General features: G+C 49.4%; 2 protein-coding genes across 4 annotated transcripts in view; one reads left to right on the forward strand and one right to left on the reverse strand.

Moving 5' to 3' along the window:
• Nucleotides 1-25,148, reverse strand: part of LOC122366844 (mitochondrial thiamine pyrophosphate carrier-like) — a 35,855-nt gene that overhangs the window by 1,843 nt on the left and 8,864 nt on the right. For 2 of the 3 annotated variants that reach the window (XM_043339472.1, XM_043339473.1), the window contains 4 exons: nucleotides 7,359-7,485; nucleotides 1,536-1,688; nucleotides 909-1,085; nucleotides 216-381 (listed from right to left, as the gene is read on the reverse strand). In XM_043339472.1, coding sequence (XP_043195407.1) covers nucleotides 216-381; nucleotides 909-1,085; nucleotides 1,536-1,688; nucleotides 7,359-7,484 — 622 coding nt within the window. In that variant the 5' untranslated portion in view covers nucleotide 7,485. Of the gene's footprint in view, nucleotides 1-215; nucleotides 382-908; nucleotides 1,086-1,535; nucleotides 1,689-7,358; nucleotides 7,486-22,618; nucleotides 24,520-25,148 lie in introns of those variants that run through there. The other variant, XM_043339471.1, reaches the window with a different exon arrangement.
• Nucleotides 13,405-25,148, forward strand: part of LOC122366845 (hatching enzyme 1.2-like) — a 29,352-nt gene continuing 17,608 nt past the window's right edge. The window contains 1 exon segment of the mRNA XM_043339474.1: nucleotides 13,405-13,559. The gene's annotated coding sequence lies outside the window, so the exon portion shown is untranslated.

Consider the following 25,148-nt stretch of genomic DNA (forward strand, 5'->3'; position numbering starts at 1 on the left):
AAATGTGATGGCAATGCTACAATTTATTAGCTTCTACCTGGCATATACAGTCTGTCCCAAACGAAATCTACCATTCTTTCTAAAATAGCCTTTCTTTATATTTGTTTCCTACACTCAACGAAACTAGTTATTTCAACACGTTCACTTTGCCACATATGTCCACCAGGGCAACTTTGCTAATATCTCCATATCGCTCCAGCCCACCCAGTGCTCACGGATGTGCCAGGAGCCCGCCAGCCGGCTGACCACCTCGAAGGCGCCGAACTGCAGCGAGGTGTACGGCGCCGTCTGCAGCATGGTGGGCACCAGGCCCTTGGCGAAGGCGGTCGGTCCCTCGTGGCGCAGCATGTGCCAGGCGGCGTGCGACATACCGCGGTAGAACTGCGAGCACGGAATGTCGTCACGTCAGAAGGGGAAGGACATTGTTATTGCTTAATGTGTCGATGAATCATATCAATTCAAAAATTCTAATCAATGATGCTCCCCGTTTAATTTTTGAAACGCGGAATTCGGACAATTGCCGATGCCCGATACCCCGGCGGTGAGACCGTTCACAAACACGTACCTATGGCTAACATCGTTCACCCCCGGCTTTGCCTGTTTCATAAAACCAACGTTACTGTGACCCGCCTTACATGTATTATAACAAACAACGCAATACAGCGTACATGCCAGGCTCTCCGCTGCCCGGACGCTCCACAGATCCCGTCACCTCAACATTTGCATCAACCTTCGACCGACATTAGCCAGCAACCAACCACGGCAAGGGCGAGCACGCACTGCTGGGGCGGGTCAGACTGACCCGCCACCAGCTCCAGTAGCGGCGGGTCACGTAACTACGGTGACCGTATACATATCTCAGGTGCGATTGTTGCGACCGTTCACCCTCGGGTGTGAGTTAGACTAACCTTGGGCTCGCCCTGTGCGACCAGTCTCGTCCGGACCACGTCCAGGGGCAGGGTGGTGATCGTGGCGGCCACACCAGCTAGCGCGCCGCACACAAAGTGCAGCTTCACACCCGGTTCACTAGATGGCTCTGACGTCAGGTGGTGCATCTCGCGGCTCAGAATCTCGAACGATGCAAACTGTCAACAGACGACAACATCAGTAGGTGGCAAGGTAACTAACATCCGTCGATTAGTGCTACATCCGAAACCAGAAGAAAACAAATGAAGGAGATCGGCGTCTAGAAGGCAGCAGAGCAAAGGGCCGGGAACTATGGGGTCCAAACGAAGGACAGGTCAAAGAGGTGACCGATCGTAAGAAGATGGACTGATTATTAGGGCCAATAATGGGCCATTACTCATGGCTTAAAATGTTGTAGATGTCAGGAACGCTCGTTACATCGGAAATATGATACCAAGCTGACAGAGGATTGAGGAGCCACTCCAATGAATCAGGCAAAAAAGTCAAACATCGATCGACAATCTATCCCTTTTTACATCCAAAACCATACAATAACCGTACATGACCACACCTACGAGACCGGATCGCTACCCGTGTATGAACATCACAGCGAACGTCGTCCGACTGACCTGGACTGTACCGTAGAGTACCGAGAGCAGCTGGGCCGGCACGTGGCCCTTCCACAGCGCCAGGACACCCTCCTCTCTGACGATCGCAGACACCGCCTGCCACATGCCGTAGTACTTGCTGCCGGCCGCGCGCGTCACCGGCTCATGCTGCAGCTGTGGAACAGAACAGCAGACATGAGAAATATGGGAAACATGCAATGTTGCAGCACCAGCCGTGTCACAGAATAGACCTCTGTATACCACACCGTCTATGACCGACGACCGTCTACGATTGTCGATTGTCGTTTGAAGTTAAGCGTTTGAATGAGTCCCCTCATTCCGTCTGTTTCCGGGGATCCATTGGACCCTGGTCGCTTCCCCGGGATCGCTCAGCCATCCCACTCCAGGCTCTCGTAGTTCGGAAACCCGCAGCTCGGTGTCGGTCTCAGAGAACCACGCAATGGTGTGTGTGAGGAGAAAGGGGGGGGGGGGGCTATGGTCATCCGGCCTATCCTAAAAACTATGAGAGATAGAAATACCCGTACCTAAGCGCAAGCAAACTTTAAATGTGGCGTGGAGGGTAAGCAAACACATCGTGCTTCTCAAGCCAAGACGTAACGGAAGTTGAAAAATGTAAAAATTACTTTTAAATTATACTGTATAAGCAAGTGCTCCATGGTTACGATCAGGAAGAGTTGATAATCTGATGTCCCAGTCAAAGTGCCCTCACGAACCCATTCTGAAGTTTAACCCGCGCCCTGGTGGGGTCTGTTTATAACGCGACCTGGTGGGGGGGGGGGGCTATTTTTTGCCCCCCCTCGTATCTCCGAAACTACTGGACGGATCCGAAAAATTCAAACGGCGTTCGAAAGGCCTGTCAAATTTGTCGAGGGAAACCAAATTTTATTGACCTCGGGGTCACCGATGACGTCACAGGTCAGGTCAAAGATGAAATGTTTCACCGTTCACGGGTCTTCTAGGGAATGCGCTATAACACCGAGGAAAACGCATTTTGTCGGGAATCAGCGATAGGGCGTCAGTTGCCTAGTAGATATGTTGCTGTTAGAGGTCACTGGTCATACCAGGTCAGGTCACAGGTCAGGTCGCCAAAGGTCACCAAGGGTCACCACCAGGGGCGGATCCAGAAAATCTCCAAGGGAGGGGCCATTAGAAACCAGGAGGCCCCCCCCATAATCCCACCTGTTGGAGGCCCCATCTTCCCACTTGTTGGGCCCCCCAAAAAAACTGCGTCTATTGAGCTTATCTAGCTGTTCAGGCAACATCTCAACATCTGTGCAGGCTTGGAGGCCCTCTGTGCAGGTTAGGAGGCCCTGTAAAAGTGGTCATCTCTTTGAGTATAAGAGACCTCCAAGTTATGAAAAGCTTTACCAATCTTCTAACAAAGAAGTCTTCTCAGCTAGTCTTCTAAGAAATAACTAAGTGGGTAGGTTAAAAAAAAAAAACTCATCGGATTTCGGCCACTTTATTTTCAGGAGGCCCCCTTTTCAGCTTTTTAACTTTTTAACTTTTTATTTTATTTTTGAAAAAAATCGGCCAAGGGGGGGCTACAAGGGGGGCCCCCATGGCCCCCCCTTGTATCCGCGCCTGGTCACCACATGAACCCAACTTTACTAAGGTTATGCGATGCATGTTTTATGGCCAGTTTTTCATTTCCAACTCAATGGTGCTGGTTATAAGACCATCAGGTACGGTTTAGGTCACTTTCTGGTGGAGGTCAGGTCAAGGTCAGGTAAAAAAAGGTCAAATTTCAAAGTTGATATTTTTGCATAAAATGGATATTGATTCGATGCAGCTCGTCACGGGGAGTCTAATGGTGGTCTTTGTTTTGCGCTACGAGGTCTAGAATTGCTGAAAATTGAGTTTGAAAATTTGACGTCATCAATTTTGAACAGTTTTTTCGCTATAACTTGGCCAAAAAAAGAGGTATCGATCTCAAATTTGGTATGTAGATAGAAGGCGGTAAGGACTATCACATATATTCCGGTTTTTTCGAAATTCAAAATTTTTTTGGATTTTTTGGCTATTATATTCAAAAAATCTATTTTTTGATTTTTGGGGGTCAAAATCCAAAAATTTCAAAAATCTGAGATAGCAGTTTTGTAGCCCTGTCCATTCTACAGCTTTTATGTCTGTATCATTTTTCTGTATTTGCAAAGCTATAGGCCTGACAGCTCTTCCCGCGAAACCCTTTTTTGGGTCGAAAACGGCAGAACATGACGTCACTCTGACGTCATTTCCGGCCAACCTATCATAGCCTTTGGAGAAATTTTTGGTCACAATGTGTAAAATTGATGTCCGGGAGGGTACTGAAAGTTTGGTGACGATCGGCGCAGTGGTTCTGGAGATATATCGAAAAGTCTGGAGGGGGGCAAAAAATAGCCCCCCCCCCACCAGGTCGCGGGTTAAACAAAAGACGCCTCTTTATCGAAATAGGTATCACGATCGCGGCGGATGGTCCACTGTATGAGACAATCACTTATTACATAGGTAGGTAGGTTTGAAGCAAAAGGTACGATACTCAAGGTACAATATTTATTTCACCACACACCACACAAAACAGCTCTTCAAAAGTAAACAATTAAGAAACGAGACCGTCAAACGTGAGGCGGATGCAGCTAGCTACCTATATCTGCTAAATATGCAGGCCGACGCTTAGCCTATTATTAGGCAGTATGCATATCCATACCCAAGGTCTATGAAAATTACCAGCAACAACACAGCATAAACTAAAAAGGGGCTACATCATTACGACACCGATTAAAATGCAGTAAGCACCATATAAACATTGTTTTGCATGTCTATTGGTTGAATAACTTTCACCCTAGGCAGCTCTGAAAACATCATTTAAGATGGCGCTGCTTCCATTGGTCTTCGAACCGATCCGGATCAACCACATAGGACTCATGGGTCAGCTTGCCATGCCAGGTGACGCTTGACTCAGCGGAAGGAAGTGCGCTCGCAGTGGACAGCTTCAGGCGCGTGCTCGAACGAGCCGTAGTCGTCCACCCTCTGCGCCAGAGTGCTGACTCTGGTCCACGCCCGGGCCCGAGAGCGGAGCAGGACGGTGCCGAGCATGGCCACGGAGCAGGCAGCGACCAGCGCCAGCAGCGTGAGGGCCACCGTCGGCAGGCCGCTGGGACCCTGCTCAGTGGAGTCGGACCCTGCCGGCGCACCGAACAGACCCTGCGTCGACACGCCGTAACCGAAGCCCGCCGGGGCTCCCTTGCCGCCAGGCGTCCCGCCTGTGATCTGCGAGATGGTCACCGTGGTCATGTCTTTGCCCATCGAGACGTTCATCTTGAACATGCCGCTGGAGTTGAACTTGACGACGCCGACAGGCATGTTGGCGACGGAGGAGTCGTTGATGAGCACGGACGTTGCACCACCTTTGGTAAGCTTGAGGAGTGTGCCATGACCTCGTCCCACTTCGTCTTTTTCCTCTTCCTCCTCTTTGTTATTTTCTGTATCATTCTCATCCTCATCTTCATCTTCATCTTTATCTTTATCTTCATCTTCATCTTCATCTTCATCTTCATCTTCATCTTCATCCTCATCTTCATCCTCATCCTCATCCTCGTATTTAGAATCGTCAGCTTTATCGCCTTCATGCTTCTCGTCTCCGTGCCGGGATTCGCTGACAGACGGAGCGCGCATCGCCAGCAGAAGACCGCCCTTCCCGCCGTCAGCAGCGTTAGAGACCGGGACAGCGCTGTCCGTCGCAGCCTTCTCATCGCTGGTACCATTCCGGGTGTCATTCTGGCGAACCATCACCACGTCCACCGACTTGTTGGTGCGGTGGATGACGATCTCGAAGGCGCCGCCGAAGGAGAACACGTGGATGTTGTCGCTCAACCGGCTGCGGTTGGCGAACACGGCGTCAAACGTCGTGATGTCTGGGATCGCCACCGAGTACTCGGGCGCCGGGGACTTCGCAGGCGCCTCCGGAGACCCAGCAGCCTCCAGGGACTTCGGGTCTTGCGGCGGCTCCGCCGCAGGAGAATTGGCATTTCCATTCGCTCCCGGCAGGTCTCCGTCCTTCCCGGGGCTTCCACTGTTGGGTCCGGTTCCGTTTTGCGGCGGCTGCTGTACAGGTATATGAATCTTGATGATTTTGATATCACCGATGAATGGGATGTTTCCGGCGAACTTCGAAATGTTGAACTCCGGAAGTGGCACCGAAATTTCGGTTGTCACGGTGATGTTGGACGAAATGGGGAAGCGAATATTGTATACGGTCTTCTTCTTCCCACCAGCTAGGGCAGCTGGTGACGCCACACACACCACCAGAGCCGCCACCAACAGCGAGGTCTTCATCCTGGCTGCGTTCGGTCACAAATGCCGTCCGCCGGGTCGTTTCTCCTTCTCTCCCAGGTAGGGTCGTCCGGCGATTCTACCTTTTCGTGACGTCAGCTCGTGACGTCATTTGGAGTCAAGTCTCGAAGCCCCGTTCAATCTCCATGTAAATGAGCAATTTTCGAAGCACTGTAGAATGAAGTCTGCACAAGATATATCAAACCTAAGTATCTTATCTGAAAGAGCAGACAATTTTCTGCAAGTTATCTATTACGTGTTTTTCGCTAAATCTTTTGCTTTTTTCACAAAAGCGTAAAATGTCCCCCCATGTCTCCGCAGCCTCCCTGCCGCCGGCCGCCGCGCGGTCGCGGTAGTGTAGTGGTTAGCGTGCCCGCGCAGTATTCCAAAGGTCCCGAGTTCGAATCTATGCGGTGCGGAACTTTAATTGCAATTCCAAGCTGAATATACGCACATCCATAATAAATTATTATTCGTATAGCTAAACTGTCACCAAGCTATCCATATAAATTGACTTCACCCAAAATATCGGCAAGATTCTATTAAAATATAAATTCAAATATGGCGGCTTGGACTGCCGCGTGCGTTAGGCTCCGCCCATAGCTCCGCCCACATGCGTGACGTCATTCGTGTTAGTGGACACGCAGAGAGATAGGGGACGACATGGGCCTGTTTCTACCTATCTTTTGTGTTCGGCTATGTCGCTCTCGTATCTGGAGCTTCTCAGATGATAACGCACCCGCCCGCTGCTGCTCGAGTGCCTCTCGTTAGCTGATCAGTAAACAGTAAACACAGAGCGTGGGCAAAGATGGAAACTGGGACAGACAAAGGCCTGAGGTGGATAACCGCCCGACTGCAGAGCCAAACGAGGAAGGAAGAAATTGGCCGATGGTAGGGCGAAGGAGGTGAAAGCAATAGCTTTGGATTATCATGTGTTCCTATTACCAGAAACATATATTACACTGCAGGCCAAAGCCTTTACGTTGAAACGCATATTCCTTGGTCATTCGCCTGACCAGCAAATGGTTGTTAACTTTCGAATTTTATTGCGGAAATGCTTCTAGGCATAACAGAAAGATATTCAATACCGCCAACCCACTAACGAGTACCGTGTGTAGAGCCGTCTCGGGCAGCTGTCCCACTCTTTTATCTATGGCTCATTCTATCTGCCCTGATGTCGCTGACCAAGGCAGGGCCTTAACCTGGTCACTGTTCAGGAAACGGCAAAATTCCGGAGACTCGCAGCGCCACATCTCGGCTTCTGTTCCAGTATCAAACTAGTGGTCAGGATGAGTGACGTTCATGTGACCTCCTTATTATAAGTCAATAGGGAAAACTGAATTCGCTTGGACTAGCGCAGCGCAGGTCAAAAGGCTGATCTCAACCACCCGATAAAATTACACGAAAAACTGAGACGTTGGTAAGAAGATAAGTAATCATAGCAAAGCTTATTCAGGTACACACTAATGCAATACCGCAGCCGTGCCTAGAGAAGTGACGAGACTGACTGACCTGAAACCGGATCTTGAGGACGTCCAGCGGCTGGCAGCAGAGCCGGGTGAGGAAGCTGGAGACGGCGCCGGCCTGCGCGTGCTGCCAGCTGCTGAGCTGCACCATCGACGGGTCATAGCCCACCATCCTGTGAGACAGAAGACAAAGGCGTCGCGTCATTGTGGCTGGACCGACTACCGACGGGTGATAGCCCACCATCCTGTGAGACAGAAGACAAAAGCGTCAGGGTGGCCGCACCACCGATGAGTCGTAGCCCACCAACCTGTAAAACAGGCAACACAGGGCGTCATAGTGGCTGGACCGACTACCGACGGGTCATAGCCCACCATTCTGTGAGACAGAAGACAAGGGCGTCAGAGTGGAGTCAAATTTGCCAAATGAGGGTCTACACTCTATTTTGTATTTACACGCCCATGCCTCAAAAAGTTTCCAGCCGGTTACTTCTAATTTCTTTCACAAAACGACGGCACATCATTTTTGAGAATATAATAATGGCAATTATAATTCTGCTTATAGTAAGATGTCTTCAGGTTGAGGCGGGAAGCAGCCGACGCGGGAAGCATTTCAGTCATAATTTTGTATTTACACACTCGTAACTCAAAATGTTATCCGGCTGATTTCGTAATTCTTTCACCATAACATTGCCTGAACATTTCTGTCTAAACAGATGATTTCTTTACACGAGTCACGAATCAATCATTAGCAGCGGTAGCCGGTAGCGCAATGCAAAGACAGAACCTCTCGGCACTTGCAGCGAGAATCGCCCGGCGCCACGCCGCCGCTCCCGCCGTTTTTTTATGATTTTACACCCCTGTTATAAAAAAGTTGTGGACCGATTTAACCCGCGCGGGGCTGGGGTCTCCAGCCGAACGCGCGGGGCTGGGGGGGGGTAAATTTTACCCCCCCTGTTATCTCCCGAACTAATGGTCCGATTTGGAAAATTCAAACGCCAATCGAAAGCTCTCATCACGAACTACTAAAAACATGTACTTAATTTAAAGTTTGAGGTCAAGGTCAAGGTCAGGTCAAGGGTACAAATTGCAAGTTTCTACAGTATCGGCCTTGCACCGTAGTTGCCGAAGAATGGAGTCATGGACTGAGACTGATCGCCCAAAACGTGTTCTTAGGCTACCAAGACAATATTAGTTGCATACAATATCATTCAGAGGTCAAGGTCAAGGTCAGGTCAGGTCAGGTCAGGTCACCAAAAAACAAAATATAGAAAAGGGCATGTGCGACACATGTTTTATGGGTCATTTTACTCATAGAATTCAATAGGCACACTCAATAAGTGATATGGACCACCTCTGGATGAATTTCAGGTCGAGGTCAGGTCAAGGTCAGGTCAAGTGAGGTCAAATTTTGAAGTTGGTTGTTAAGGCCTAAAAAGGTGTCTATCTGATGCAGTTTTTCACGGCGAATCGAATGGTGCTATTTTTGTTTCCGTACGAGGTCTAGAACTTCCAAAAAAGTCATTTTTCAAAAATTTTGTGTGTCGTGACGTCATAAAATTTTGAATAACTCCCACATTTTTGAACCGATTCTTCTAAAATTTGGTATGTAGGTGCGCATAGACCACTTCTCTGACATATATTCCGGTTTTTTCGATAGACTCAAAATTTTGGATTTTATAATGATTTTCCCAAAAAAATCAGTTTTTTGAAAAAATTTAGGCCAAAATCCAAAATTTTCAAAAAACCGAGATAGCCATTTGATAGACAAAGTAAAATTACGTATAACCTTTTTTGTTACGTCTTGATTCCTTTAAAAATGAAGATGTTAGCGGCGTTTGAACTTTTGCCGTTTTTGAGGCGAAAATGGCGAACATGACGTCACTAAAACGTCAATTTCTCAAAAATTTTCCGACGGATTTCGCTCAAATTTTCAGGGAAGGTGTCAAATTGATGTAACAAAAGGTACTGAAAGTTTGGCGGCGCTGCGCGCCGCCGTTTTTGAGATATCGCAAAAATTCGCGAGGGGGGGGTAAAATTTACCCCCCCCCAGCCCCGCGCGGGTTAATTACTTGTTGCTTTCACGGCAAGATGCGCAACTCAAGGCTAGGTAGGTACTGACAATTTGACTAATAGAATGATAACGACGCGAGATATTTGCGAAAAACAGGAGGGGTGGGCGAAATTTGCCCCTCGTGTCATTGACAACGTCGACCAAAGAGGTCAGTATCGACTGTCAAACGACCTTCGTCAAATCATAGTTTTCTTTTACCATAGATAACATGAATCATGTTATCTATGCTTTTGCATTTAGCGTGCAGGCTTGCCTACACAATACAAAGCAAATAAATTCTGCAACATGTAAATCTTTGCGTGGAAAGCCTATTTGACCTAACCGAACAAAACATTCATTTAGGAACAATGGACAGGACATGATTGATGGTCTTTAATTCGTTTTGCCATTCGACAAAGCAGATTCGCGTTCGTAAGCCGATGAAGCCTTTAGCCATTAAAACGAACGTCTCATATTCCTTTAGTTACATACCCAATAAATCAATAATCATAAGTCCCTTTGGCATTCACTCAAATGTCCCCCTGTTAATGTCCGCATGCTAAATAGCATTTGGATTTTCATCTTAAATAAAATACCTCGGCAAATATTTATGCAAGGAGGATAAACATGCTAACGTTTGCACAACATTGCAAGGTACGTGCCAGCTCGTATGCCAGTCATCAGTCTTAATGGCGATATTTGCTCACCAGTCACCGTTACAGGGAGGGCCGGAAATGAACGAGTGATGATGCAAACATTTTGTTGAACCGACAACATGCAGGTCGGGTACAAATATTGAGCAAGGCTTTTATTACGACAAACACAATTGCAGTTTAAGTTTTTTTTCTTCTAAGCTATGTTGATAGCCAGACTTTGAAAAAAAAAACTGTATTTTGTTATGTTTCGTACGAATTCCTGCCAAACCAGCCTTAGGCCAGCCGAGTTCAGTAACATATCAACCAGCAGTAATGAGCCTTGCCGGCGACCGTAGATCTCCACAGATGGACTACAAAATGTGCAGCTTCCCGGGCAGGCAGGTAGGGATCTGCTGGCCTTCAGAATACGGAAGCTGCGCTAAACACGCGGATCATGTGGTCGCACATAACCCATGAACATGACTCCGCCAACGAGAAAAGGGGGAAGCGTCTCCCGGCTCGTTGGTTTTCATTTTTACCCGAGCAGCCGTCGAGCGTTACATAGAAAGAATAAGTTTCAAACGGTCTCCGTTCCCTTCAATCGCTGATCCGTGAACGCGACAACGAGACAACCATCTTGTCAGGACTGAGACTGGGAAACAGAAAGACATGGAGACACAGGGACATGACAGTTGGGACAGGAGACAATGTCCTCCATGTTACGTAAGCCAGATACTTATCTCCCCGGGTGCCCAAAAATAGATTACCGAGGAATTCTGGTACCGAGCCGCGCTGACGAGTGACAAATAACAAGTGCTCGAGATGTGGTACATTGGTTTTAGATAAGGGTCTCTTCAACCACCGGGAGAAGACGCCGTACCTACCTGAGATCTAACGATTTCCATTCCTCCCAGTCGCCCAAATGTTCGGACTACGGAGACTTCACGCCTACACGGGTGTAGTTTAATAACACAGCTTTAAACAGTTCATCTTTTTAAATAAATTAAACGGCAGAACTCAGGAATGCTGTGTCTTCACTGGTGGTCGTGCGCACCATTATCATAGTGCTGCATAAAGCATAAAGCACGCGCATCGCATACTGCATCCCTAACGACTAACGTAAATTTCAGAACAATGCAGCTCGTATGAGGATTGATGCATCGAGTTGAATAAGACATCGAATTGAAAACAAATTGCTGAGCATGATAAGGTTTTCATGTGACCATGAACGTCTTCATGACATCAGGTGAAATGAATAAATGAAAAGAACACGCAACATTATATGAAATAGGTATAGTGATGGAAAGCAGATTTACATGTCAATGAACTGAGTGCGTTATCGCCATGACAAAACATCATTTCCGTTTGTTTGATTTAACAGCTAGCAATGGGGCATTTAAAAAGAGCACACATTATTGAAAGTTTCCCGATATAATACAAAAATATCGCAGCGTATTAACCCTCGCCCCGCTGGGGGGGGGGGGGCAATTTGGCCCCCTCCCCCTGTGGTTTTTCCTGAATAGCAAGAAAACGGCGGCGCGCAGCGGCGCAAATTTTCAGTACCTTCCCGGGCGTCAATTTGACACCTTCACACAAAATTTCAAGTCTTAGGTCACCTCGAGGTCAAACTGAGGTCATGTTCGAGCAAAAATGAGCAAAAAACATGAAATCTTGAAACACTCATAAAAGCTACAGTTACTAAGCAATTTCAAAGTTCTTTATAAGGTCATGTAGACAAAAGGCGGCGCTACAAAACTGCCATCTCGGATTTTCAAAATTTTGGGATATTGACCCCCAAAAATTAAAAAAAATGATTTTTTTTTCTAGAAAAACGCAAAATAAATCCCAAAAGTTTTCCGATTTAAAAACCGGAATACAAGAATTTAGATCGATGCCTCCTTTTTTGGCCAAGTTTTAGCGAAAAAAAACTGTTCAAAATTGATGACATCAAATTTTTGAACTCAATTTTTAGCAATTCTAGACCACGTAGCGCAAAACAAAGACCACCATTGAACTCCCCGTGATGAGCTGCATCGAATCGATAACCATTTTATGCAAAAATATCAACTTTGAAATTTGAAGTAATTTGACCTGACCTTGACCTGACCTTCACCAAAACATAATCTAAACTGACCCCAAAGACTGCCTGACCCACATAATTGCATTTGGCATATAAAATGGACCATAAAACATGCATCACATGATATTTTCATATTGTGACCTCCAGTGACCTGACCTCTGTGACCTGACCTGGTAGCAGTGACCTCAAACAGCAAAATATGTGTTTGACGAACATTTCTCCATCGATTATTTTCAATGAAATGCATTTTAATCGATTTTACAACGCATTTGTTGAAATGCCTGGAAACGGTGAAAATTCGACATTTGACCTGACCTGTGACGTCATTGGTTTGACCTAGGTCAATGAAATTGGGTCACAAGGTAGTTCCCTGTTGGGTCTATCCAACACCGTTTGCCAATGAAATTGGGTCACAAGGTAGTTCCCTGTTGGGTCTATCCAACACCGTTTGCCGCTTGTCGCTATGTTGCGTGGTTCTCGAGATCTGGCAAATTCCCCCCCCCCCCCAACAGGGCGCGTTGCTCGGCAGACCCCAACGGGGCGCGGGTTAATTAAAGGGACCCTCCCACCTTCAAAAAAGTTAATGAATTGGCACGAAAGTGATGTCGCTCGGTTCAGAAAGAGCGAAAACGAATATCTACCAAATTTCATCGAAAAATATTCACCGGTTTTCAAGATATTTGACTTTTACTTTTGTTTACTTTTTGGGATCTCCGCTGTTCCTAGCGATTTTATTTGAAAGTGTGGCATTTGTTGCGCGCAAAGCAGCATATACCACCGCGTGCTACCAAACGTTTTAGTAAAAGATTTAAAAATCGTTAGATCTCCACTGACGTCACAAATTCTAAGGGGGCATACCAATGCACTAGCCCCTTAGAATCCGAAAACTGCAAGTTTGAAATTCCATATCTCCGAATTAAAGCATTTGTCGATGTTGTGAGTGCCCAAACCGGTATTTGCAGGCCATGGCCACCAATTTGGCTATCTCAACTCAAAACTAATGTTAAGGTGGGAGTGTCCCTTTAAGTTATGCAGCATTATAGGTACTCACTTTTACATTGCATTCTATCGTAATTTATCAATTATTCATTGCCTTCCCTTTTGCAACCCTTCCACTTATCTCCCAAAACATGTTTTGTTATTGCCTACTCTTGACGTTAATTCATAAAAAGGTGATGCGTTCCTGTTCACCTTGTCAATTATGTACAGTACAGTGCAGTGTTCGATAAGGTCTCAGGGCGGCCGCGCTGGGGACCGACTGGTCGCGGCTCGTCAGGCCGCAGGGCGCCGGACCGGCTGCCGCCGCGGAGGAACGCGCGCCGCTGCCGTGCGCCAGTCTTGGGCCGGGAGGTGGGCAGATAGGGCAGCCGGTGGTCGCGCCGCGCCGACCAGACCAGCGGGCCAGCGCACCAGACCAGCGGACCAGCGGACCAGACCAGCGCACCACCGTACCAGCCGCGACCGGGCCCACTCCGAGACCAGGTCAGTGCCGCCCCGCGCGCCATCACACACCCCGCGCCCCTGTCGCTTTTTGTCAAAAGCACTCATCCTAACACTGCTCCACTCTCTAACTCCACTACCGATCAGGAGCCCATCACAGAGCCATCCAGGAGCTCCTCTTATCGACGTCATGACGACCAAGGTCGATGAATGCGATACAACTCTCACTGGGCTGGCCCCACTGGGACTCGGCTGCGGAGAGGTCCCGTATGCACGACGACACGTTGACGGAGATAAATCAGCAGCAGCCCTCCACCCAGTTGGTGGCTGGACGCGTGCCAAGCCGCCCAGCCGAGCCGTCTTCAGCTTCTACAACTGGTCCTCGGGAGTAGTGCTGGTCCTCTGTTTCGGTAAAAGTAACCATTAATGCATGATTGTCGACAGTCGACTCAAAAGTCACTTTCATGGCCAAGTGATCAAACTCAACCAGGTAAGCGCATATGTAGGTACATTTCCCATTAGGTGTGAGGAACGAATGCTGGCGCGTCTGAGCTGACCTGTGAAGTTGCCATTTGATTCATGACTTCAAAACTGGCTATTAATAGCTTCCTCGTAAAGAAACAGCAAGCTGGTTTTCATGGCGATGAAGCCTGGCCTCATCAGGGTCCAGAATCGAGGCATCTATTCTCACTAGGCCTTCACTGTTGATGCCGGTTGCAATTTCGATCGGTTAGTCAGTCTCGGTCTTCAGCTCTGCCCTATCACAGCTAACAAGTGCTTCTAATGAGACAAGACGTTTTAACTAACTCGGCCTGTCCCATGAATTGATAGCTCGACGTTCCGATGAGGTCCGCATATTCCGCGACACAATGCAGTTTCGCCAGCCGTATGACCTCAGCTCAGGCGCCGCTCAGAAGGCCCCCGCTCAGCTTAGCAGTGTCCGTGAGCTGGCTCACTGTTCCAGCGACCTCAGCTTAGCTGCCACTCCAGTAACCGCAGCTCAACAGTTCAGTGACCTTAGCTGAGCAGTGCAGTGACCACAACTTAGGTCTCTACACATCCAGACCCAAATGACCTAAGAATCTCCTCGACAGTCCAGTGACCTTAAGTCAGCATTTCAGTGACCTTAGCTAAGCAAAACTATGCGGTGTCATGGCCGCAACCCATCAGTGCAGTGACTGCAGCTCGGTTACCAATCCAGTAACTACGACGAACAGTTGGATACGAGCGATTGATATATGTCTGACAGATGACAGGCCATTTTAACATTCAACCTTGATCTGAAAGAAAAACTCCCCAGCAATGTGAAAAACTTAGTCACCGGTACTCATAGGCATAAATCTTAGGAGTTTGAGCTTCACAATGCTGAACTGGATCGGTAACAAGAACAAGAGTGAATGCAGCAAAAACCATGAACAAGGGTGGATGCATTAAAAAGACATGAACAGGAATGAATGAACCAAACGCTATTCCTTTCTTGATACCCAGCTATACATAGTACACCATTTTAGGAGACTTACTTAAAAACGAAAAAAAAAACTTGCAAGAAAGGAGCTTTAACAATCAATTAAGAGCAGAGCGCCTGGTGACTTTTTATCTTGCGATTGATAATTTAGCAGTTTTATACATAAATAATACTTGTGACTTAAGCGTTCCAGGAAGCAAGTATGCCATTAGTACTCGCTTCGGTTTTCATAATGAGTCTCATGGCCAAAAAAAAACTGCAATAAAGCATATATAGATGCAGAGTCTGGACCATGGATCAATCCAGCTTCGACAGCTAGATGTCCTCAACTCAGAGTTTGGGCCCTGTCACGCGATCCACCGACCTCTGCCAGCTGCGCGATCCAATGAACTCCTGCCTCTCGATCCAGTGGACTCCCGCCTCGCGATCCAGTGGACTCCCACCACGTGATCCAGTGGACTCCTGCTGCGCGATCCAGAAAACTCCTGCCGCGCGATCCAGTGAACTCCTGTCACCTGGGCTGACTCAGCAGTGGTAGCTCGGCACGGGTCGGTCGGCGCGGGCCGGTCGGCGCGGCCAGGGGCAGGGCAGCTGCAGGCTGACCTGGTATACTGATCTGCCGCCAACCGGTCTGGTGCGCCGCTCCGTGCCGACGGCCCAGGACGACGCGCCATGTCCGTTAGTGGGCCGATCGCGGCTCCGACCGACCCGGGCCGGCCTCAGCGGACGGCGGCCGCCACACCGGGCCACCCGGGAGGCGCCGACACAGCGGACCGCCTCCGCAAACAGCCGGCCGGGCCACCTCACCGTATAATATACCATTTTAGATACCATTTGCTACCCGGCCCACGGGCCTGAGAGGAGCGTCCCGTGCCCATATCGGGGCACGGTGTTGGTGTTACGAGCCCAGCTCGCACCGCTCGCACCTCGGAGCGGTCCAGCCGGCCCGTTTCCGGGTCAGCCGGCTCGCTGACGGACAGGTGTGGTAATCGCTCAGCTGGTGACAGCCCAATCCAGCCGATTTTACATGAATGTAGACAAGCTAGATCGCTGGGTTATCCACAAAGGAGACACGGCGCCTCTGCGCTCCGTTTCACGCGTCACGCCCAGGCCGCCCACGGGGTGCCGCGACCGTTTGGCCACCCGCTGGCCACGCGCCACGGGCCGCCCTCACTGCGGCGACCGTTTTGCCCACCCGCTGACCGCTCGACCGTCCGCCTCCGTTTAATCACATACAGATTAGAGCGGATGACGTGCATCTACATAAATACATCTACACTGTCTGAGGTACCCGAGTAACAAAAGACAGTGATCGCAAAACAACGGGTCAGGTTACCAGCTTAAGATCTTAACTCTACGGACGATTAGACTATGTAATTAGGCAATCGTGCATACTGGGCATATTCGATTATCAGCTGTCGTTGCTTAGCTAGGATTAGCACAAATCCGAGCGCAGAAATGTTTTATCCATGTAACAATGTCGCTTATTCACGAAAAACAACACGCCAATCGCATATGGAGAAAGCAATGCGATTATCCTCCCCTCTCAGCAAATGAGGTTTGAAATAACCTCGGCACCTATTCCAGGCCACCCTTCGCCTGGCTGGAAGCGCGACTCGATAATCAAGTGGACCTTGGATAGCTCGCTGACAGCAGTTCTGAGCTAGGAGGGAAATGATAGGTAATTTGTATGTCCGTTTGTTCACCAAAGGTTACCCAACAAACAAGGAGGGACCACTCAGGTAAGCTGTTTCAACATATCTCGACGACGTGTTCAGTGTTCAATCTTCAGATACCTACATATTGCATCCAACACAACAAGGATTGCTACATGTTACGGTTTACACCGCAAATACAGGCGCTAGGATATGGAAATCAGCACCCCGCATGCAACCAATAACTATTAACCATTAAACATAGTTTACTCAATAGCATATTCAACCACTGACATATGCAACAACTGTGGCGTAATAACCACAAACATATTTGCCAACATAATAACCACTAATACACTTTACTCCATAGCACTTAAATACGCATGCCACGAAATTTCGGGTTTGTCAAAAACCTCGGAAATTTCCTGCTTCTCACAATGCCATCGATTTAAAATTTTCAAACATATTTGATACGGACCTAGAACTAGCAGCCTTGCCCACATACAAAATACAATTTAGGTACAGAACTATGAAAATGGGATACAAAGGTTTGATCCCCATAATTGAGAATGCAATGAAACGCCAGGAGTTCCCTAACGCCAGGTATTAACCTTCCAGGCGGTGGGGGGGGCATTTTTTTGCCCCCCCCCCTTTAGTTTTTTCGATATATCTCGAGAACCGCTGCGCCGATCGTCACCAAACTTTCGGTACCCTCCCGGGAGCAGCTAGCGCACATGGTGACCAAAAATTTTTCCATAGGCTATGATAGGTTGGCCGCTAATGACGTCAGAGTGACGTCATTTTTGCCATTTTCGACCCAAAAAAAAAGTTTCGCGGGAAGAGCTGTCAGGCCTACAGCTTTAGAGATATAGAAAAATGTTTCAGACATAAAAGGTGTAGAATTAGAAGGGCTACAAAACTGCTATTTCGGTTTTTCGAATTTTTTGGATTTTGACCCCCAAAAATCAAAAAATAGATTTTTTGAATATAATTGCCAAAAAATCCAAAAAGTTTTTTGAATTTCGAAAAAACCGGAATATATGTGATAGCCCCTACCGCCTTCTACCTACATACCAAATTTGAAATCGATACCTCTTTTTTGGCCAAGTTATAGCGAAAAAACTGTTCAAAATTGATAACGTCAAATTTTCAAACTCAATTTTTAGCAATTCTAGACCTCGTAGCGCAAAACAAAGACCACCATTAGACTCCCCGTGACGAGCTGCATCGAATCGATACCCATTTTATGCAAAAATATCAACTTTGGAATTTGACCTTTTTTGACCTGACCTTGACCTGACCTCCACCAGAAAGTGACCTAAACCGTACCTGATGGTCTTATAACCAACACCATTGAGTTGGAAATGAAAAACTGGCCATAAAACATGCATCGCATAACCTTAGTAAAGTTGGGCTCATGTGGTGACCCTTGGTGACCTTTGGTGACCTGACCTGTGACCTGACCTGGTATGACCAGTGACCTCTAATAGCAACATATATACTAGACAACTGACGCCTTATCGCTGATTTTCGACAAAATGCGTTTTACTCGGTGTTATAGCGCTTTCCCTAGAAGCCCCGTGAACGGTGAAACATTTTATCTTTGACCTGACCTGTGACGTCATCGGTGACCCCGAGGTCAATGAAATTTGGTTTCCCTCGACAAATTTGACAGGGCTATCGAACGCCGTTTGAATTTTCCGGATCCGTTCAGTAGTTTCGGAGATACGGGGGGGGGCAAAAAAGTGCCCCCCCCCCCACCGCGTGGAAGGTGGCTGGTAGGCCCACCGCCTGCCGGGTTAAGCGACTAAAAAACGACCACTTCCACGAAAACGTCCTGACAGGAAAAAAACGACGATATTCCACGGTTCTCTCCTGCGCGACATGAGCATAACCTAATTGTGATGTCCTGTTAATGAATCACATTAATAAAGATAGGTGCTTGAGCTGTGGGAAAAGTTAAAGATGATTGGATCAGACGATAAAAAGTTAAAGAGATAATCGCTGAAAACGGTACTCTGACCTCTGAAATTCGCCACAGCAAACATTCCAGCCATCAGATGCCTTTTGTGGCGACAGCCTCTCACATAACACGCCTTTCACATAATGTCACTCCCGTCGCGCAGGCACTCGGGGCCTTTCAGCAGCCGTGTGGCGGCCGGGTGAGGCACCTGCACCTCTGTATGATTGATGTGCTCGTCGAGTCCGATCACCCGTCCCCGGCCGCGATAGAGACGGCTGGGTAAATCTCAGCGGCCGTGACCCCTGACTGGAGGGTGAGATCATCTGCTCAGCATCACCTGGGCCTCAGCGACCTGAGCAACAAAAACGGACTGCGCCGGGCCGGCGCGGCGGCCAACTCATCATCGCAGCACACTGACGACACAGAGAGAGCGAGCCCTCCCAGCCGGACCTTTAACAACACTCGAATCACGCTAGAAAACACGGATGAAAGCGCCATCCTTAACTCAATGGCTCGGACGAAACGAGACCAAACGAATGCGGTTTCGTGCCGGTCTATCACGCCAGCGCCGGCGGCCGGGCGCTCGATTTAACACGGAGCATAATTAGCCCAGGTTAAACACCGGCAGTACACTAACTGCCATTTGAGCGGGCCGTTAGCGAGTGATGTGAATACCAACGAGGCCGGCAATTCCGGCTGACCACAGCTGCCGCCGCCCGGGGTCAAACGGCCGGCGGTCGTCTGATCGCAATGTGCCTGCCGGCTGTGAGAGATACCGATCGGAGCGTCGGCCACTCCTTGGGAGAGAACGTTCTGCGCCGGAGATCAGTGCAGCGGCTGCCACGTCACCACCTGATGAGGCGGTGAGGCACTGGTAGACACCCAGCCGGTCTCAGCAGCCGGCGGAACAGTCTGTGGTCTGTGTGACATGACAGCGGTCAGCGCGACGACCCCTCCTGGCCCTCCATCCTGGAGTCTTCCAGCGCTCCAGGGCGCTGCCTGATCCTCAGTGATCGTGACGGATCCGTCACCGCCACCTCGACCCTCTCGCTGGGACGGCCGGGCTGCTACCGGCGGCCAGTTTGACGACTCATAGCCCACACAGTGGTCTGAGGGACAGGCCGCACCAGATAAAAAGTAGATGATGTTATCTCTGACTTGGTAGTTGTCAAGAATTCGTGGATGTCCCAACCGGAAAATAACGTTCAAGAAGTGACTCCGATAGTGCATCAAAGAAGACCAGGGTCAAGAGCTGGCAAAAAAGAAAAGAATTAAAGGAAGAAAAAATGAGAAGTCGAAACAGGGGGAGAGAGAAAGAGAGAAAAAGAGAGAGAGAGAGAGAGAAGAGAGAGAGAGAGAGAGAGAGAGAGAGAGAGAGAGAGAGAGAGAGAGAGAGAGAGAGAGAGAGAGAGAGAGAGAGAGAGAGAGAGAGAGAGAGAGGAGCAGAGAGATTCACGCTGGTTCATCAGCCGGTGTGGGCGGAAGAGCCAGACGCCGGCCGGATCGCTGTGTCGCGGTAACACGCCAGCAATGCTCGAGGTCAGCTGTGAATTGTGATCCTCCCTCCGCCCCGGCCCGGTCCGGCTGCCGGTACAGTCGAACGGGCACGATCTGATGCGGCGGCCAAGGCCCGTCGGCAGTGCCGTCACTACGCCGGCGTCCTTCGCGGCCGGGCCGGCTCGGCTGGCAGCGTAAATCTGTCGCCGGTAGGCTGCCGGCGGTGCCGAGCGAAGGCCACTCGGTCGGAACGGGAGGCGGCGTCTCCATAGGGCTGCTGGCACAGCGCGGAGCGGCGGCCGACCCGGCGCGTCAGCCACGGGACGGGGGTGGGCACTGGGCAGCACAGCCTGCTGCTGATACCCGGGCCGAGATTACGGCCCAAATGGGAGCAATGACCGAAGGCCGGTTCATGTCGGTCCCCGGTGGCCCGATCTTGGTGGAGTTAAAAAAGAAACTACCCCTTGTTAATCCATGGCTATCGTATCCATAAAGTACCCTCGTAAATCAGCCAAATCCAAAACACTCCTTGTCTGGACTGCCTTTAGGATTCTGCGCTTTTGAAGTCTCTCCCTATAACTACAGATCCCATCACAGCAACAGAAATAGATCACAACCAATGCGATCCAATTATGCCAAAATTACATTGATGTGTATGATACCTATCCGGCGCAATTACCATCTGCCCTCTCAACACGGCTGTTCACCCAGTGGTCGCCAGCTCTCACGACTGGGTTAGTGGGTCCCAATAAACCCTAACGGTATCGTCAAGTCAGCTTTTCTTTAAACATACAGGGGATTTCTGAGACAGGTGCGGCCTTGAAGCCAGAGGACAGGCAGCCGACTGCTGCAATCACAGTGATCTCATCGATCGATTCTCCAAGGCCGCTGCAAACCGACCCGATGAGATCGTGGCATTGCTTGGTGGGTGAGACCGGGCTGAACACAGGCAGTAGTGTCCCACGCGACGGATAATACTGTCATTATTGCTAATTTTTCTCGACCATCGCATCTCGCACGGTTTCTGACTCACAGTTTGGCATGGCTTCCGCGCTACACCCTGGTGTGTGTGTGGGGGGGGGAGGGGGAAGTCATTTTGACCACTCTCCACTTTTTTGCGTGCTTTTGCATATTGTGGGAGACAGCGGAGCAAAGCACCGCACGTTTCGGCATTAACGACCGTATTATCATGTCCAATGAGGAGGTGAAAGCACGTAAATTGATCCCCTTACTATGTTCTCCCAGACCGTGTAGTGATCCTCTGCAGTACAAGGCGTGGCAGACGTAAACTTCAGCGACAATGCTCATAGCGGTTCAGGCAAAAAGCCTGGTAGGTACTTATATTCAAAAACCAAAATCACTAGCACTTACAACCACCCCGACCTTGGCGTGGTTCATAAATAGGTATCATTATTTCATATCATTATATACCCTCATTCTATCATATACATGTAGGGTAAGGGCGGGTAAGAGTACGCGGGCGATAAGAGTACGCATCAGCTGTTTCGGTTGCTTAGCAACGCGGGTTTGTCGAGTTCATGAAGTGACATGAAGCCGCCAGTGCGTGCTTGTCACCAACGGAACGTGGGCGTTAAGCGGCGACGCTGTTGAGTTTAAGGCGATGAATATTATTTTCGAGCGTTATGATATTATTATGGTATGGTACAATAATTTTGATACTTGGCAGTTGAGATAAGGTACATTTCCGTGATTGTTGTGGGAAACTTGTGAGGTTATCTGGGGAAATACTGTGCAGTGCAATATTCTGTTTGCGAAGTTTTGCACAACGTTTCGGGGTTGTTTTGTGCGCGAATTGCATGTACGGTAAGAGGACGCACTGTTCAGGAGGGTAAGAGTACGCAGAATTATACATTAAATCGAATATACAGAAATATAAAATTATTAATCTATCGCTCAATGACGTTTGTTTTGTAGGTATATCATCAATGGAGCACTGTGATGCAGATGCATACCCGAAATTCTTCCAAATACCTACGAGTTATTCTCCCTTTTTATTGTGCTTTTTTTTAAGAAACACGACATGATTATTTCCTGATTTATAGACTTGAAAGATTTATTTTATGTTTTTCTTTTTGGATACTAGAATTAACTTAATGCCTTCTGAGTTTGAAGTTAAGCATTTGGACAGTACAAGCTGCATAGGTGTGTGTTCATATGCTTGCGTACTCCACCCGCCTGGCGTGCGTACTCTTACACACCCCATATGGTAAGAGTACGCAACTGCAGCGGTTCAGAAAATGTCAGTTTTAGACCACTTCCATTTACGCTGAAGGATCGTTGTCCCATGGGTATCTGGCTAATTCAATGAACTTTAATATTCCCTATTTGCGATTTCTTTCTTTCAAATATTAAACAAATGAGAGCAAGAAATCTACTAAGTGCGTACTCTTATACGACTTCACCCTACGACTACACATCTCATATTAATAGGTACTTTAACACTACAAGCTATAATATATATGATTGCATTATCGTTCATAAAAACTATTCGTAAAAAGATTGGCCACATTCCATCACCATAGAATCACAGTTGCTACAGCGCCGTCCCAGCGCGCTCTAAATGCCATGCTTAGTGCCAAGGCGTCACCTCACATTCGCCGGACTGATAAACCAGCCTCTCAGAGGTCCTGCAGTATCATATCGGCCCCCTTCTCGGCTATCATCACCGTGGGCGCGTTCGTGTTTCCCGATGTGACGAACGGCATCACGGACGCGTCCACCACGCGCAGTCGCTGGACCCCGTGCACCCTCAGCCGGTGGTCCACCACGCCACCCACGTGGCGCGGTGCCATGCGACACGTGCTCGTCGGGTGGTACACGTGCCACGTGAAGTGACGCGCCAGACACTCCAGCTGCTGGTCACCGCTGAAGGGGCGACACGCGGGGATGACCACAGGTCGCAGCAGCAGCTCACTGTAAGGAGGCATGGAGGCTAGCCGTGCCATCGTGCGCATTCCCTCGAGCAGGACCTCCATGTCCTCGCGGCGCTCCAGGAAGTTGGGCTGGATACGGGGCGGCGAAGTGGGGTCCGCTGACGATAAACGCACTGTGCCACGACTGCGAGGTCTTAGCACCTGCGCCAGCAGTGAGACACCGTGAGTCGTTTCATTCATTTCCGCCAGCATTTCGTCGAAGAGATCCGGCGAGAGATTGAAGTCTGGCTGGGACCCGGCGCCCATTATCCAGGGGTGGATCAGACAGTGGAATATCTGAATGTCTGGGTAGTCGGGCGACTCGGATAAGGAACTAGTCATGAACAGGCCGCTGCTGCACACGTTAGACGCCATATGTCCCGTGCCATTGGCGAACAACTCCCAGAGGGAGGCCAGGATGTTGGACGGCTGTGGCAGCGGGCTCGTGGGACGGTTCGTGAGGTAAATAAGAGGTGCCCCAACATGTGCGTTAAGACTTTCGCCGACCGGGGCATCCAAGAGAACCGGTATTCCCAGTTCCCTGAGATGATCTGCCGGCCCCACCCCCGACCTCATGAGGACGGTAGGCGTGTTCACCGCCCCAGCCGAGAGGATCACCTCCCACCGCGCTCGCACCGTCAACCGCTCGCCAAACTTGGTGAACGTGACGCCGACAGCCCGCAGAGGATCGCGCTCCAGTTCTACCTTTTCCACGAGCGCATTGGTCACCACATGCAGGTTGGACCGGTCGTGCAGAAAGGCGTCGCTCAGAGCATGTCGCCAGATGCCGGCGCGGTTTGAGTCTGTATAGTACAGACCGGGGCCAGACAAGCTGTTGTAGTCGATCGGCTCGTAGCCAAGCTGACGTCCGCTGGCGATAAACTGGTGGTCCGTTTCGGTAACACCGGCGCCGAGGGCGATCTGCCACGGTCCTGCTGAGCCCAGGTGACTCTTATCACCGTGATAGGATATACTCCGCTCAAAGTAGGGCACCACCTCCTCGTAGGACCAGCCTGGGTTCTCTTCTGCCCAGCGGTCGTAGTCCCGGCGCTGTCCACGAACGTACATCATGAAGTTGAGCTGGGAGGAGCCCCCGAGCAGGCGGCCCATGGGCCAGAAGGAGCGCCGCTGTTGGAGACCGCGGCAGCCGTGCTCCTGCGGCTCCGTCTGGTAGCCCCAGTCGTAGGCGCTGTTGAACTGCAGCGGTCCCAGCGGCACGAACCGGTGCAGCGGCGTCGGCGCCGGCCCCGCCTCCAGCAGCAGCACGCTGAACGTGCCGTTCTCCGAGAGCCGCCCGGCGGCCACCGAGCCGCCAGAGCCGCCGCCCACCACAATGTAATCGTACTCGGCGACGGCCACCTCGCCGCGCTGGATCAGCGTCCACCAGACGAAGTCAAACGCTACACTGACGTAGAAGAGGACAACCACCAGCGCGTGGGTGGCGCCCCGCAGCGTGAGCAAAGACATCGCGGCCGACGGAGGGCCAGCTCTGAAACAACGAGAAGAGACTTTATTGTTGTCTCCTTCGAATTTATTGCTCAAACGTGACTCGAATACCGAAGCGACGCTCAATTCATTAGTTGAACAACAAAATAAATCTATCTATCTATCTATAAAATATTTTGAAGTGAGAGGTGGACATGGAAAGAGATCTAAGCCAACAAGAATGCCAAAGAAGGATAAGGAACAATTAAAAAAAAAAATGAAAAGGAATGAACGCCAATGAATATCTAGATGAAAATGCTGTTGAACCCAGGTTGAACCCATCCATCCGTCAGTGTATCCAAAATGTCACCACGCCATGCCGAAGCGAATGAACAAACCCGACCGCAGTGGCACCGTTCGACGTAGCCATTCCGCTGGAATATCGACGATAGCGGTCCCGGTGTCGATACCCGACGAGTGCTGCCAGTTTTTCGACCGTCAACGAAATGAAGACACGCCGCATATCGTGGCATTGACACTGATTGGCGCATTTCCACAAACTGGATTACTTTCAGCCCGAAATTCACATCCATTTAAACCAGACACCATCGGTTTAATTGTTTTGTGCTTTCGTTTCTAATGAATAAGAAATATTTTGATGAGCATTTATCGGAAAACAGGTAGACGCCTTTC

This window comes from Amphibalanus amphitrite, unplaced genomic scaffold, assembly GCF_019059575.1.
Source record: "Amphibalanus amphitrite isolate SeventyFive unplaced genomic scaffold, NRLGWU_Aamphi_draft 000834F_arrow, whole genome shotgun sequence".
Lineage (NCBI taxonomy): Eukaryota > Metazoa > Arthropoda > Thecostraca > Balanomorpha > Balanidae > Amphibalanus > Amphibalanus amphitrite.